This window comes from Eumetopias jubatus, unplaced genomic scaffold (genome assembly GCF_037043125.1).
Source record: "Eumetopias jubatus isolate StellerSeaLion01/CBP00866 unplaced genomic scaffold, mEumJub1_p1.0 scaffold_6, whole genome shotgun sequence".
NCBI lineage: Eukaryota > Metazoa > Chordata > Mammalia > Carnivora > Otariidae > Eumetopias > Eumetopias jubatus.
Genome location: NW_028274812.1, coordinates 23,396,149 through 23,413,328, shown reverse-complemented (window position 1 = coordinate 23,413,328; position 17,180 = coordinate 23,396,149). Strand labels below are relative to the sequence as shown.

Here is a 17,180-nt window from a genome sequence, read left to right as displayed (position 1 = left end):
ATAAAGGTTTCATGGAACTAGCACTAGCCTGTCAGGATGAAGTAAAGATTTCAATTCTGATTCAGTCTTTTCACCCATTTCAGCTTCTAACTTTTATGAGCAATGTTCTCTACTCCCTGGTCAGTTAAATAAAGCTGTAAGTCTGTATGAAATAGTAAAGGCCAATTATCCTGGTCCCTGGTCACAGCGGAAAGCCCTTTCCAGAAAGCTAGAAGAGCATATTTTTCCAGGTGGTATGGAAATACTCTTTGAGGTGCCATGTGGTTGATAGGAAGATTCTCAAAGGGAAAACATTTGCTAGAAAGAGAGCAGAGATGGGGATGAGAAATCAAACAGATTCCCTTGGATGTCAGTGTAGAACTCTAAAGTTTTATGATTTTAGTTCTGCTTCTGGCACCAAGACCTATAAATAGATGAGAAAGAAAAAAAAAAACCCTTCAAAACTGAAGAGGGAGTAGCCCTCTGTTTTTTCACTTTGGCCTCCAAGTTCCTTTGGCTCTCCTGCTGCATTTTCTCCTCCTCCTCCCTGAAGTATTTAGAATTTCTCAGCATACTGAGTATGTGCATTCTTCCAGATGTGCATACCTACCACATTTCCCACAGCTGAACTGTAAAAGGGATGTTTTGTCCTGTAGGGAATTTTGGTACAGTATCTATTGCCAGACTAATTTAATTCACATGGAAAGGACTAGTTACTATGAATAGTAAAATATATTATGAGTATCCTATTCTGATTTAAAATGGAAATGTATCTCATGGCTAAAGAATCAGGTATTTTTAAATACCTTGGCATTTAAAAATATATTAACTCCTAAGAATTCTAATTTCTCGTGCCTATCATTTAATTTTGTTTCATAGCATTGCAGTTCGTGGGGGGGGGCAATTTCAATGACTGCAATCACAGCAGTTTAGAAGAGATGTTCAGATTTTGAATCTAATTTACATTCCAGCGTCTCTTGAACTTACTGGATGCCTGTAGATTTACTGGCACATGCAGATGCTTAAATATAGGCAATATCATCTAATGCTGTGCAATTATAATTTAGAACAGCACTGCACAATCTAAAAAATTGTTTTATTAAGTCAGTTTTATCTTTAACCTTCTCCTCGTGACTGTGGTCAGCATCAGATCCTCAAAGTAATGCCCATCTTAGCATCCCAGCAAGGGTGACAAAGTGAATCCAAGAACTAGTTCCCTCCCAGTGTCCTCAAGACACCAGACATAACCCCTAAAGTTTTTTTTTTCCTCGAGTAGATAGGACATGCATAAAAATTGCTGAGTGCAACACAAAGGAAGCAACATCTGGCAACTTTCACCTTCTGCCCTGAACTAAAAGGAAATCATTTGCTCAGTGTGAGGCCCTATACTGAGTGACATCTGGGGAGGAAAGTTTCTAATTGAAGTTTGTAATCTCTCCTAGCCCTAATATTTAATAATTTTTGTGAAACAGTGGCTTAAGAACACATGGTTACCTGGGTTTTCAGCTATCTGACAAAAATACCTCCAAGAACAAACCCTGCAAATTCTGCCCCAGTTCACAAAAACCCAAGGCAGGGGCTCTGTTCCCTCAAACAGCAGCCCCCTTCATCTGTGGCTTGTGTTGACCTTAGGCTTTCATGTCCCCTGCTCCCTTTCCTCAGAAACTGCCACCCCCTTGTAGAAACTTCAAAGACTCTGTTAACCAATTCAAATTATTTATATATCTTGGTTACTCACACTACCAGTGCTACTGAAAGGTATGTTTACCTATTAAAGGGATTATCTGTATCAGCAAACGGCATAGGGAATTGGGGTTGTAGGTGTGGGAAGGTTTTGACGAGCAATCAGATTTAGTCAGTCAGTGTGAGGGTGAGGTCCGAACCCAGTGATGTCTACTCCCTACTCCCTGGGAAGGTGGGTCAGCCTGCAGGTGCTGACTCTGAGGGTTTGGGGTGTGGAAGAAAATCTTACCCCCTACTCTGAGACTTGTCATGCCTGAGCCAGGCAGGTCTGCAAGCAGGTCTCCTCTCTCTGGCTCCCCCTGCCCAATGGAGCTGCCACCCTCCTGCCCACAGCACAGGTCCTCATGAGCTGTATATGTGTGTGTTCGTTTGTTTTCTGAATGATTGAAATCTGTTATCATTTTGGACAAATAACTAGGTCACTAGGATGTATTTCCTTTACTAATTATTAAGAATAAAATATCAGTAATAAAATAATAAATAAAAGATATATAGATGATGTAATCATAAAAAGAATAAATTGGTAACATTACCGATGACCAGTATTATTTCACCTAGGTCATTGTATGTTTTATTTATACCTCTTAGAGATGAATGCATTTGTATTTCCCAGGAACTTTTTAATAGGCTAGCTACCTATTGAAATCAGTGACCAAGGATAGTAATAGGAATTTATAGAGCACCTCCTGAGTGTCGGGCACTCATTGATGATCAAAGAGGTCAATCCCAGAGGAGGAGAATCAGTCAGGGTCCTTCACTGAAATCAGGGCCCATCCTGTAGCAATCCAGCATGTTCCTTTTCTAATAGTTCATAATGCAATTTATTCTGGAATAGAATTCTGGGCCATTTTGCGTTAAGATATTGAAACATAAAAACATACAAGAATAACCATAGACATATTTTCCAAGTTTAACTATACACATCAAAAGAGAGTACTCTCAATACTTTTCCCCACTTTTCCAGTTGTATAGGCTACAACGTAATTTACACTTTTCTTGATGAGTACTCCATATTTGAAAAGAACAGATAAGTCTTAAAGTCTTAATGTCCCTTAAATGTACTATAATATTTTTTACTTTTACATCTTTCCATGCTAGACCCATCGCCTCATGAAAGCAGTGATCATCTACCTTGTTTGCGTGTGAATATCCAGCTCCTAAAACAAGGGTTCCTCCTGCTTAATAGTGCTGAGTAGTCACTGAATGGATTACCCTTTTGGGGAACTTCTTTTGCCTCCCTACCCAAAGCTTTCTTCAGGTTCACTTTAAGCTCTATGTCCTCTAAAAGACCCTCCCTTATGTAGGTATTCTGGTTACTGTGGTATATCACTAAGGTAGTACTTTGGCAACTAGGTTGCATACTTTTTAGAAACTTTTGCCTTAAATATATTTTCATTATATTCTGTGGCTCCTTAATTTGTGTTCTACTCTTACTCGTCCCCACCCCCAAACCCAGTTAACACATTAGAGTGTACATATAAGTATTCAGTTAACTCATGTAAATAGATGAGCAGTTATCACGCTTCTTAGTCATTCATTCAACATTCATGGAGCTCCTGCTTAGTTTCTGGTATCCTTCTGGGCACGGCCAGCCAGTGCAGCATTGAGTGACAAACATCCCTGTGCTCTTGGAGCTTATGATCTACTAGCAAAAGACAACCAAGCAAACAAATAAATGAATAAATGAGGAATACAAGGATATCAGGTACTGATTAGTGTGCAAGGGTGTGACTAGAGCCAAAACATAAAAGTAAAATGAAATAAACAGTTGGTTATGGCCTCTTTGAGGAGTTAACAGTTGATCTAACACCTGAGTGACAGATAGGAAGCAGTTATGGAAAGATTTGAAAGAAGAGCCTTTGACATGGTATTGGGCAGGAATGAGCTTGAGGTGAGATGTTGGTTTGAGGGTAGTGATGAAGAGGGTGTCTATCTGGAACATGAGGGGTTTGAGATGCTGCTAAGTAGAGATACAGCCAATGAAGATGTCCTGTAAGTGGTGGTGGTGGCGGGAAGAGAAGCGAATGGGGACAAATGTAAAAATTAGCATATGGCACTCATAGCACAAGGCTGGAGAAAATGAGCACCTACTGGAGTGTAGCCATAGAAAATATAGAAAGGCAGGGTGCACCTGGGTGGCATCGTTGGTTAAGCATCCAACCCTTGGTTTCGGCTCAGGTCATGATCTCAGAGTTGAGAGTTCAAGCCCCTTGTTGGGCTCTGCGCTCAGCACAGAGTCTGCTTGAAATTCTCTCCCCTTCTCCCTCTGCCCCTCATGGTTGTGCTCTCTCTCACTCGCTCGGGTACTCGCTCTCTCGCTCAAATAAATAAAATTTTTTAAAAAATGTTGAGAAACTAAAACAGTCCAGGTAGAGCCAGATGAATTTGCTGATTTTTGGCCATTTTTGACGTGCAAAAATACTATTTTTCTATGGCCCAAATTTACAATAATATGTACACATAAAATAGCTTAGAATACACAAACTGCAACAGAGCTTATAGATACTTTCAGTTTTCTCTTTTTTTCTGTGATTTTTGTGATACTTTCACAGAATTTTAAAACAAACATAGGGGAAGTATTAAAGGCCTCTTAAATTGAAAATTGCCCATTTCAGCTTAACCTTTGGGCCAAGTCATAACAATTGCTGAACAGAACAGGCAAAGACAGAATCAGATATGTGTAATTATTCTAGTTCCTTAGTGACTCAGACATTAAAAAAAAAAAAAAAACTTAAAATGAATCCATGTGTTTCACAAGATTTATCTTTAAAAATGTGTCTATTGGCTTAAATGTTTATATTTTCTTTTGTTCCAGGCTTATTTATATTTATTTTCCACTGTGCTATGAAGGAGAATGTTCAGAAACAGTGGAGGCGGCATCTCTGCTGTGGTAGATTTCGGTTAGCAGACAACTCAGGTAAAGTGGCATGTTGGTAATTGGTTTTTATACCTAAGAGTAGTCAAAAACCTTCCTCCTCTGGTCTTCCATTGTCAGAGCAGCCAGTCCCAATGGTAGCGAATTGTAAAGGTGGTGCACATGAAGACGCTTAGTTGGAGTCTTTGAATATTAGGACTGCAAGCGGTCTGAGGACTCTGGGTCTAACCCTTCTCACTGAGAAGCATGAATTCCAGCCAGGTGAAGTGAGTTGTCCAAGATTTTGTGTCTAATTTAACAACTCAGGTATCCAGAGGTCCCACCATACGATGTGCTTCTTTCCACGTTTTTGAGGCCCTCAATCACATTTTTAGGCAAAGACATTTTTCTCGTTATAAAAAAAAATACTTGAATAGTATTACTTTTTTTGGCTGTGATTACCTCTCACCCTTACAAAATTGAAGTAGGATTTTAAACAATATGTGCAACAGGTCAGAGTTTGAAATTTACTTCTTCAGTTTATATGCCAGTCTCTTCTCTGAGCCGTTGCTAGCATATACAGAATTGAATGCTTTGGATAAATTAAATAATGTGGTGTTGATTCTTCACAGTAGACCATATGCTCCCCAAAACACATTCATGGAGAGATGTTATTTCTTTCAGACTGGAGCAAGACAGCTACCAATATCATCAAGAAAAGTTCTGATAATCTAGGAAAATCTTTGTCCTCAAGCTCCATTGGGTCCAACTCAACATACCTTACATCCAAATCCAAATCCAGCTCTACCACTTACTTCAAGAGGAATAGCCACACTGGTGAGTCATTCTGACGGTGGTAAAGATGTTCTCTGGTCCATTTCTCATCATCTTTTTATTACAATTGGCATATCATGAAGCTTGATAGATAACAGTGCCCTTTAGGGTGTTTATGTTAGATTTATGAAAATCAAAATCTATTTGAAGACCGACCTTATCCGGCACTTTTGTGAATGTTTTGTCTTTCTTTTTTTAAGTTTTATAACCAAAATTGAATCTACATAGCCATAATATTATTAGCTCTGAATATTATTGTAACTTCATTTGATTCAAACCTTTGTTGTCTTTTCAAAAATATGGTATTTAAAAAGTTATGTTTTTATTTTAAAAATATAGAAACTGAGTTGCAATTATTCATAATACTGCGTATTTCAGGTTTTATAACTTATTGTGAAAGTTAATTGACAAGTTGACATGGGAATAGGTAGAAACACCATCCAGGATATATTACATTTAAGACTTAAGTCCTTAACCATTGAAAGTGTTATTGCCAATTGCTCTTTAAATCACTGATTAAATATGATAAAATAGAGAGCATCATATTTGGAAAGTGGTACAAGATGGTGAGAAACATGTCTTTGTTCATCTTCTGGATTGTCATGATATTTGCAATGACCACAGGTTCTGACACTGAGCATGTGCATGAACAATCCTGAAGACAATGCGGAGATAAAGATTCTTTTGCAGTACTTGATAGCCAGTGAATGGTGTGGAAATTTGCAATCTTTTAATAACTTCAAAGGAAAAAACCAGAATTGCTATTTTGAAATACTAATTATACTTCAAGCAAACAGCTGTCAACACTTAGCACCAGCACTTTCCTAATTAGAGATGCTTCTAAAAGGATAATGGAAATAACTTAATTTTGAATTTGTTTAGTTATTAAACATAAGCAGAGGTGAATGACACTGAAGAGATTCATATTTGGCTTTCTGCAAATAGGAAGTGTATATCTGTAAATGTTCATTTTGCAAACATTTGAACTTCAAATGACCATTATGTATTGAATTGTTTTACATGTCCCTGCTTACACCACAGTCTGTAACTTGCCACTGGAATGGCCACTGCCTGAGATTCAAGGTAGCACTATGGAAAAATGTTTGAGTGTTTAGAGAGTTTGTTAATTACAAAATTAAAGATCTGAAAATTTAGAGCAGCTTAGGATAGCAGTTGTAAAAATTTCTTGGAGTAGAGGACATTCACAAGAATCAAATAAAAACTGTGGACTCTCTTCCATTATAAGATGCAGCCTCCGAGTCCTGTACACAAACAGTTCTGCCTAAAATTAAGAGGTCTGTTATCCCTTCTTTAAACACCAGTGTAAGAAAATTTCTGACAGGTGTATAGTCTGAGATAGATTATTCTACCTAGTTCCCTGGCACAAAATATCTTTTATTTATAAGGAATGAATTTTTCACTTTATTTAATCAGCCATAAAACTGGTTACTTATATGATCATCTTCATAGAGGCAGAAAAAGCATTTGACAAGATACAACATTCATTCATGATATAAACAAAGTAGGTTTTAGAGGGAACATACTTCAACATAATAAAGGTCATATATGAGAAAACCCACAGGTAACATCATACTCAGTGGTGAAAATTGAGAGCTTTTTCTTTAAGATCAGGAACAAGACAAGGATGTCTACTCTCACCACTTTTATTCAACATAGTTTTGGAAGACCTAGCCATAGCAATCAGACAAGAAAAAGAAAAGGCATCTGCGTTGGTAAGGAAGAAGTAAAACGTTCACTATTTGCAGATGACATGATACTGTATTTAGAAAACCCTAAAGACTCCACCATAAGACAACTAGAAGTGATAAATGAATTCAGTAAAGTTATAGGATACAAAATTAATATACTAGAATCTGTTGCATTTCTATACACTAATAATGAAGTGGCGGAAAGAGAAATTAAAACAATCCCATTTATAAAACAATACTCATTTTGCCTGCCCTTCTAAAATGCAAACAGTGCATTATACATCAGTTGTAAATGAATAGGGATTAGACCAACTAAATTGTTTTCCTCTTAACATAGCTGAGAATAGCTAGCCAGAAAAATGCCATTATCGAAAGGGGAAAGAAGATAACAAAGTAGATTATTTGGAACAGCGGGCATTTTGGAAGTCTTAATGAAATATTTAGGCATATTAGGGATCATGGGGAAAACTGACCAAAAGATAAAAGGAAATACAAAAATGGAAGTGCCAATGAAAAACTTTGCTATTTCAAAGTGTTGTGTATTTTTTTTTTTTTAAGGAATGCATTATTGTGTTTCTGTTTCCCATAACAAAACCCTTGGCGTTAAGTGAGTTCTTGTCAACTAGCATAAGTCAGCTATATGACATTACTTCTGTGACATAGTAATTTATGGTTTCCAATCAACTGATGTACAAATGGCCTTTAGCTACCTCGCCAGTTCTCAGTGTGACGGCTGGTATACTTCGGTCCCTTGGAGTATGCAAAAAGTCATTGCATATCATCATGGATATCTAGTTGGTTTATTTCTTGGAATTGATCTAGAAATTCATATGTTTATGGTGTAGATAATGTCTTCTAAGAGCATTCCTTCAGCAAAAGTGGATCATTCAGGTAAACTTTTCTTACTTTTTTGAATGCATGAATTTTTTGCGAGGTAATAAAAGGATATTTGCATGGATTAAACTAAGACTTTTGCCGCACCAGCAAAATTGCTTGTTCTTTACAATACTTCTCAGCTAGCACAATGACATTCCTGCATTGAGCTGGAATTTCTGAAATTTCAAATGGTTGTGTGCTGTGCTGGTTCTTCTCTGCATGGGGTGTCTGCAAACTGCTCCTTCTAGGAAATGTACCATGCTCTGGAGTTAATGGGTCACATATCAGGTAAAATAATGGAAAAAAAAAAAAAGCAGTACTTGAGAAGTTTGTTATAGAAAAGAGTGAAATTCTTTTCCACTCCTCTTATGAATTACTGGCTATGTCATGGTACATTCATAGAAGTCATAATAGAGAAATTGTCAATTCCAAGCCTGCTTTTTGAAGATTTTTACCTGCTTGATATTTCAGCATAGGTCAAATAATAGTTCATTTCCCTAGCCCCTGGTTTTCAAACTTGCTGCTGTAATCAAAATCTCTATTGTTAATGATATAATGTCTAACCAGAGGACTGGGAATAGCATACATGTTGAAATACAGCCCTTGCTCACAATTCTACTTTATTGACTATGAAGTCCCAGAAAATTGGATCACATATTTGGAAAGGAGCTGGTCAAAAATCTCTCAAAGGCACATGCCATTGGAAGTTGTCAATGAAGCAGAATGAGTGTATCCTTGAAGCTTCTCTGAGGATGTATGGTTTTTCTAAAAACATCAAGCACAAATTATTTGTTACTGATGTTTAAATTAATAGAAAAATCCCCAATAGAAAACCAATGGCTAGTGAATATGTGAACTGAAGGAAGCACAGAATCAGTCAGCTTGCTGAGAGCTAAATGGGGAGGGGGACTTTCTAAAATGACTCCCTGAGGCTTTCCTCACCAGTCCTGAGATGTAATCCTTCTGCCATGCTTCAGTCTGCCATTCTTCCCATGAGCCATCTATTCTCTCTTTCTTCCTTCAGTATGGGGTGGACACACCATTTCCTCTTTTAGCCTTCATTTTATTTAGTGTCTCCTTCAACAGAAGACAGTAGTTGAACAGTTTGAGTCATTTCCAAAGACAGCAGATACAGCAATGATGGCTTTTACCAATTACTGATGGATTTTTCATGTTATGCAACATGCTGGGGGCAACTTACTCAAAACATAAAAATGCCTGAAATGAACATTCCAAATTTGGAGCCATGATTCCTAGAAGCAATTTTTCATGATAGAGTTTTTGCCTCTTCCACAGTAAATAGAGAATATACAATGTAGGGAACTGAATACTTTGTAGAAGGTCACATTTGTTCCTTCATTGGTGTGAGATCCCTGTGGTTAATTTTAGGGTAAGATTTTTCACCAAAATGTGTTGGGAAGGGGAAGAGAGTCGATACTTACAAGATATTCATAGGGTACATGAAGACAGTCGTATATATTTGTAAAGATAATAGGGCTGATGTGAGTTTCAGACTACTATCTGAAATAATTTTAGAAAGGTTTTGGGTCTAGGGAAATAATACTTAAATACATGATATTGAGCATTGAATCACTAAATTTTACACCTGAAACTAATATTACACTGTGTATTAATTAACTGGAATTAAAATTAAAACTTAAAAATAAATAAAATTGAGAAATTCAGAACAGAAATGTATTTAACAGTCCTTTATTACCATCAGTTGCTCTGATATTATTACCATCAACAATAACATCATTCTGAGAATGTAGCATAGATAATAAAAACACAGACTTAAAATACTTCTGATAATTTTAATTGTTATAATTTAAAAATAATTAATAAAAGATGCCTTTTTCTGTATTCCAATCATTTTATAAGTTAAAAAAGATGGGAAAATGAGTCCAAAATACACTTTCATGTTTATTTTCATTCACTTTGTTCTCCAACATCTTTTATATTATATTTTATAAAAATTTTTATTATGAAGAGTGGTAAACATACATAAAAAGTAGAGAGGATAGTGTAATAAGTCCCCTTGTACCTGTCAACTCATGGCCACCTACCCATTTCCCTCACCCTGTATTATTTTGAAATCCTATCTTAAACATCAAACATTTCTTTCATAGATGTTTTGGCAACTTTTAGTTTATTTGCCATATAATCTGTCTCTGCTTATTTTGAGTTACTTGCCACATTATATTTTTGTGGCAATTTTCTGATTATTCTATTCACTGACTCTTTGAAAAATGCCACTTTACAGGAACATTTCTTGAAACAAATTCCAACATACATTACTAGAAGGCAAATTAACATTCATTCATGCATAGGAATGCACTTTGAAGATGAAAAGCATGAAATGTTAGTGCTGCCTATTACCTAACCTAAGAAAGAACAGGCCTTCATTTCCTTTGTGTACTTCTGTAATGTGCAAAATAGTGTCCAGTTTGGTGGCCCTTAGGCATGTCACCTCATCTCGCAGTCTAATTTATGGTATCATTTCTTGCAGACAATGCTTTCGTGGACAAATCCTCGTCAAAATTGACCCATGCTGATGGAGAACAAACATCAATCATCCCTGTCCACCAGGTCATTGACAAGGTCAAGGGTTATTGCAATGCTCATTCAGACAACTTCTATAAAAATATTATCATGTCAGACACCTTCAGCCACAGCACAAAATTTTAATGTGTTTAGTATATAATGGAAGAATCTGTCTACGGAGACATGAAGCTCTGCAAGCAGGGAAAACCGTGACTAGCACATGTGAATGTGCTGTGACCTAGATAACTGTGTGTACGTGTATGAGGAATGTACTTTGTTAAGAAGGCTTTTGTGAAATATAAAAAAATCTGTCTTTTCAGTGTATTTCTTCCATGGGGGAGTTTTGATCATCACTAAAACTTTAGTACTGAGAGCAACATGTCCCAGTAGCCACAGGGGATATGATTTTTTAAAATATATAATTGGATTGGACTAATCAGAACTCAGGGAGAGTGGGGGACATTAAAGTCAGTGGACAAAGGAGGGGCAGAGCGAGGGACAAGCATAGCTTAGAGCTCATTCACGCCCCACTATTAGGTTTTAGATATAGCCATTTGCTGCATCATCTTTCTCAACAATAAAAAGCGTATGGATAGTAAAGTAAAGTAAAATGGACAAATAGTCCATTTGTGGACAAATGGACAAATAGTGTAAAATAGTCACAACTATTTGGATGCCCTCAAGTTCCTTCTCAGTGCCAGTTTCTATGAATGCAATAACATTTCCTCTTTCCATAAATTTTCAACCACAGATACAAAAAAATGCTTAATGCCTGACCCAACGATTAGAAAGGAATTTGTTCTTATTATACCAAGTGTTTTACCTTCAAAACATTAATGTGCTTGAGAAAGAATTTCTAAAATTTTGACCCAGTGAATATGAGGCCCTGTAAATTTCTACTATTTCACTTATCCTACTCAAGACACAAGGTTTAAGCATCATCATTAATTAGAATTTAATCCCATACATTTGAGTAAAGTGTAATGTTGAGATTCCATTAGTGTGGACTTCCCACTACTTGTTGAAGAATGAATCCCTTAGACTTCTGGTTTTGTTCCTCTTCTATCTGTTGAGCCCATAGACTCATGGGAGGAACGAGGAGTTCCATCAGGCATACTATATATACACTGTATAATAGTCTCTCCCTTTTAGAAAATACAATCATTGAGATTCTATGGTCCTGTCCTTGCTCTAGGGACTTTAAGACATTTCCATTTGCACAATTGGAAAGCCTCTTACTTCCTTTTCAAGTGTTTTGTTCCAAAGAATATAAACTGAGACATATGGGTGACTTGTCATAGTCAAAATAATTTATAAACATGTTGGTCTGCAATTGTTAGTCTAAAAACCATTTGTACACCAGTCCTCTGATTATAAGAGCCAGAGGAGGTCTGGCAAGATAGATAAATAAATTAGGTTTCTGCGTACAAGGCATGCATATTAAGCAGGTTACCTAATTTTCAAACTACCCTAAGTGATCTGCTTCCTAGTGAATGTGTTGGAGATGACATTTAAATTATTCTTAATTGATGGAGTTGTATCTAGGTCCTTAGAAATTGATCTCAATACATGTTGTACTTTTACATTTGCTCTGGGTTATCTGGGAAGCATCAGGTTCTAGGAGACACTAGCCCACATGATGAGAAGATAAGGAAGCGCCAGTCTGCTTAAAGACAGAAGCCAGAACTGAGCACCTGGGGGCCTTTCTCTCTGTGCAAAAAGGAGGTGGCTCTCAGTCTGAGACCTAGGAGAGCTCTCAGGCTATGCAGCATCCAGGGGGGTCTCTCACCTTTTGCTGATCTCCAGTCATAAACTATTTGCCAGACTTAAATGGATGATAAGATAATATGATGGTGGGTTTTTATTGCCATTTCATTTTGCAGCAGCCTGGACCAGGCCTGGGAGACATGAGCGTTACCCCGCTTGACTTTCACAAGGGAGGAGTGTATATAGTAGGAAAGGATAGTAAACCTCAAGGTCATTAAGATTTGCTACAGTAGAGCCAAATCCTTTTCTATAGGTGTATTATTAACAGGCTGCTTATTCTGGCAGAGGTTACATGTAGACGAAAATTAGTCTTAAGTCGTTACTGAATCTTCATATACTTTCCCCCAAGCCTTAGAGATTCATGAGAGAATTTCATTAGCGTTCTACTGTGAGATTTCTACCCAAAGATTTCTACTCATATTTAGTTAATAGTATTTAAGAGATAGCTTCCAAAATGGCCTTCATTTCTACTCCTGTTCATTCAGACCTGGGAAAATATTTTCTTTTTTTTATCACTGACAACAGTGTCAACTCCACTTTCGAAATTTCCAGTAATCAGGTAAGGAGAAATGAAGAAACAACAGCTGAATAAAAACATTTGCAGATGGATTTAAAAGACTGAGCCAAATTCTACCCCAGTTCCAAGCATGGGCTTCTCACCTTCATTGGTTTCCCTCAAAAAAGAATTGCAGGAATTTAGCTATGGAGCCAAAATTCAGTTCACCTTAACCTTGAGAATAATAGCAATTCAGATTCCCTGGGGTTTTTTTTCTTCTTCTTCTTCTTCTTCTTTTTCCTCTTTTTTTAACTACATTGTGTTAGTCTTAGTCTAGTGTCCTGAGATACTTTGTATTCTTATCATCGTTCCCTGCCGTTATGAAGCTTTTCTTTGTCCATTGTTGGCACAGACTCTTTTGTACATATTTATTTATTGTGTTTATAAATGCCAGCTTGTTTCATATCTTAGCTTTATATTGCCTGGATTTGTTTTTTTAATTAACTTTCTATTGGAGAGACTGTATATATTTTTTCCTAAATAGTTTGTGAAATAGTTTTCTGTAGTAATATCATTGAATATGATGAATAAAAATAACTGTGAGTGCAAATTAGAATTAGTAGTAAGAAGCCTACTATAACTGATTTGCCATTTTACTTAAATGGAAAATGTTTTTCAAATAAATACTTATGTTGTTCGTGTTCCAAATTATTCAGTTCCTTTATGAGTGAGTATTTTTATTTCTGACTCCTAAGTAGGAAAAGATCATTTGACAACTGGAAAATAACCTGCCACCAATTAAGCTAGTGACATGGTGCTACTTTGCCAAAACACTAAGAATGAATATATTACGAAGATCCAGCTCACTGGGGATTAATGCATTTTGAAGTTTTGGGATTTTCTTAAGATGAATGATGTGAAGCCAAGCTCTATGGAAGATTATAAGTAATGTAGGCTCCTTTTTGATGACATCTTCAGCATCTCAAAAAGGGAACCAAATCAGTACTATAATATGGAGTTATGTCCTGAGACGTTTTCTCACATTTATAGTTGCTGTTTTCATTGTGGGAAGCTTAGAAAATGACCAAATTTAGCCAGCTTCCTTGCATAATTCGAACAGAACCTCCCCACATGCCTTTGCTGTGGTTATTTAGGCTCTCTTTTCTGCAGAGAGCCAAGGCCAATTTGGCTCCCAGCCCTACTCAGTGCTAAGTTGTGAGGCGTGTTGGCTGGTCACTGCGAAATCAGGTCTTCCGAGCCAATGTTCACAACTCCTGGCCAAGCCATGTTAAGAAAACAGGCAGGCGGTTGCTTCGGATTCATCTACAGTCATACAAGCAGGTTACTTCAGAAAGCCTGGGGAGTAGCCGTGGCGAGTGGATGGGAAACACTGTTGATTCGCTGGCCAACCTGTGTTTGTAATATTGTGAAATGTAGAGGAATTGGGCTTGACACATACAGTGTTTTGGAAGCACTTCTGTGTTTTCAGTTGAATAACATTATAATTTTCTTTAATAAGGCATTTCAGACCTCTCCCACCCTACCTTCTGGCCCATACCCTCCCTCCTCCCCTTCTCTTCCTCCCTCCCTTTCTTCTTCCCGCCCTCCCTCTTCATTTTAAGGAAAAATACTTTCGGTTTTCTTTTCCTGCTTCCCCAGAGAAAAAATGAGTGTGAAATATTCAAATGTTTGCATTTATATTCTATAGCCTGTCAAAACAAAATGGGGGGAAAATGACATGTTTTATTACCATAGGCTGCCTCAGCCCAGACTGGATAATTTGGACTTGAGAGGGAAAAAAAAATAGCAAATCTATAAACACACTTGGGTATGAGATACTTCTTTGCTCTCTCTCCTAATTTGTGGCAGAATTCTAGGAGGGGGTGGTGGTGTTTTAGTTTTCCATTTGGGGGAATTGTTGATTAAAGATGGTCAGTAACCTGCTGTGGCTACACAGGAAGTAAGAGTGGGTTCAAACCTAAATCCTTCCGACTCTGTGTCCTCTCTTCTACATCGGAGTGTCTAGAGGCCCTCTTCAAAGAACCTGCACCCTCATGAAGGAAGCCATTCCAAGGATGGGATCCATGTCATGAGATTCCAATGAGAGCTTCCAGATAGCAACTCTGGGCTGGCAACAGATTAGTGACAGTGTGGTCTTTGAAGTTCCGGGAGATTCTGATCAGCCTCTCCAGAGAGTGAGGAGAGTCATTTCAGGCCTGGCAGTCAGGAAGTCCCGAGCAGTGAGTGGAACAGGGGTGAGGTGGCGTGATTGTGGGGTGTGGAAGCAGGAGGAGGCCGAGTCTGGGTCACAGCCTAAGAGGTGAGCGTCTGGCTGGGGCAGGCACAGGGAACGCATACAGACTCTAGGCAGGGAGGGAACGGAATCCTCGCTGCAAGGGGACTTTTAGGATGCGGCCATAGAAAGACAATTAGAAGGCAGAGGTCCTGGACTCGGATAGGAATGAGGAGGCCTTTGGAGAAGTTGACAGAAGAGCGAGGCAATCCAAGGAATGGTGTCTGGGCTCACAGGTCTCGGGAGTGATGTCGCCTACCGTTAGCCCACCTTTAGGTGCCAGCTCTTTGTACTTAGAACAGGGGTGAGAGCCCCAGTTTTTCCAGATGCTGTGGGGTTAGAGGAGCTAAGAAACAAACCTTTCAAGAGAAAAAGAAGTTGCTTATGTCAAGAAATGTGGTGGGGCAGTGGGGGTGGGAAGAAGAAAGGTTGGTCTTGTTTGAAGGAGTACAGTTGACCCTTGAGCAACATGGGTTTGAACTGCACAGATCCACATACATGTGGATTGTTTTTGATAAATACAGTAAGTAATACAAATTATTTCCCTTCCTTACAATTTTCTTAATAACGTTCTCTTTTCTCCAGCTTACTTTATTGTAAGAATACATATGAACATATACACTATGTATTATGTTATCAGTAAGACTTCTGGTCAACAGTAGGCTATTCAGTTTTGGGGAGTCACAGCTTACACTGGATTGTCAGATGCATGGGGGTAGGCACCCCTAAGCCTGTGTTATTCAAGACAACTTGAACATAAAGGAAAGTTGTCTTGCACAGTTTTGTTTCTTGTTTATGAATGGAAGGCAAAGGCCTTTTTGAAGGCAGAAAGGCAACAGAAGAGATCGGATGTTATGGTGAGGGAGTGAGAATTAGTGGGAAAGAGCTTGTCTTGGCAAAGAGAAGAGGCACTGTGCCCTTTGGAGGGGGAATGATGGTTATTACATGAGTGAAGGAGGGCTGACCAGACAGGAAAACTTGTTGAGTTTCCTGATTTTTATCAGTCAAAATAATTAGAGCCCCATTTCACCTGCTGGGTATTATAACAGAGGTGATATCCGGATGGGGATCTGAGTAAAATTAAAAAGATTTGGAACAAACTTACAGGGAATGTAAATCCCTGGCTAATTTACATTAAATAAATTACTAAGCGGTGTTTGCCCTTAGAGTAACTTTTACAAGTATATTCCCCAAATCATCTCATTAAAATATTTATATTTGGTATGTTTTGAAAAGCTAGTTTAGGGGCGCCTGGGTGGCTCAGTCGTTAAGTGTCTGCCTTCGGCTCGGGTCATGGTCCCAGGGTCCTGGGATCGAGCCATGCATCGGGCTCCCTGCTCAGTGGGAAGCCTGCTTCTCCCTCTCCCGCTCCCCCTGCTTGTGTTCCCTCTCTCGCTGTGTCTCTCTCTGTCAAATAAATAAATAAATAAAATCTTTAAAAAAAAAAGAAGAGCTAGTTTATTTCAAGGTCATAACCAAACACTTAATATTCTAAAGTCCCAAACCTTATTGATCAAGGATTTATTTTAAACATTTGTGAATAATTGGATGATGAATCATTTCAGACACACTCCAAAATCTTTTGAATCTTTCAAATGACATCTTCTGGTTGGCTTGACTCATTTTCATTCTGAATTAATTTAAATGATTTTTATAAATTCAAGATGCCAGTAAGAATAAAAGATTTGATATTCACATTAAATGCATATTAATACTAATATTTATGGTGTCTAGTTGCACTGCATGAGAAAACAACGATACAAAAGAAAGAGTTTAAATACTCTCGGAGCAAAAGAGCGAGCTCTAGAGCACTGCAGTATTTTCCTGATCTTCCTGCTTCATTGTCCTGAAGCTCAATCAATCAAGGATATTGTGACTACAACCCTGTATCCATCCTGTAAAGAATTCACTGGCCAGAGTGAACAGATATGACATGAAGCTATTTTAACTTGAAAAATAATGTTTATCTGTAAAGATCTGAGATGTCATCATTCTGCCAGATTAGAGCTAATGGATTGTCTGCCATAACACAATAGCAATAAAGTGCCCACATAAACTTGACACATTATATTATTTTTTTAATTT

The 17,180-nt window shown here is 37.8% G+C and overlaps 1 protein-coding gene across 2 annotated transcripts in view; it reads left to right on the top strand.

The window, feature by feature from the left end:
• The window catches only part of ADGRG6 (adhesion G protein-coupled receptor G6), a 135,396-nt gene extending 122,078 nt beyond the window's left edge, over nt 1-13,318 (top strand). For both annotated transcript variants that reach the window (XM_028121455.2, XM_028121454.2), the window contains 3 exons: nt 4,538-4,639; nt 5,261-5,413; nt 10,505-13,318. In XM_028121455.2, the coding sequence (XP_027977256.1) occupies nt 4,538-4,639; nt 5,261-5,413; nt 10,505-10,683 (434 nt within the window). In that variant the 3' untranslated portion in view covers nt 10,684-13,318. The remainder of the gene's footprint in view (nt 1-4,537; nt 4,640-5,260; nt 5,414-10,504) is intronic.
• The last annotated feature ends 3,862 nt before the right edge of the window (nt 13,319-17,180 follow it).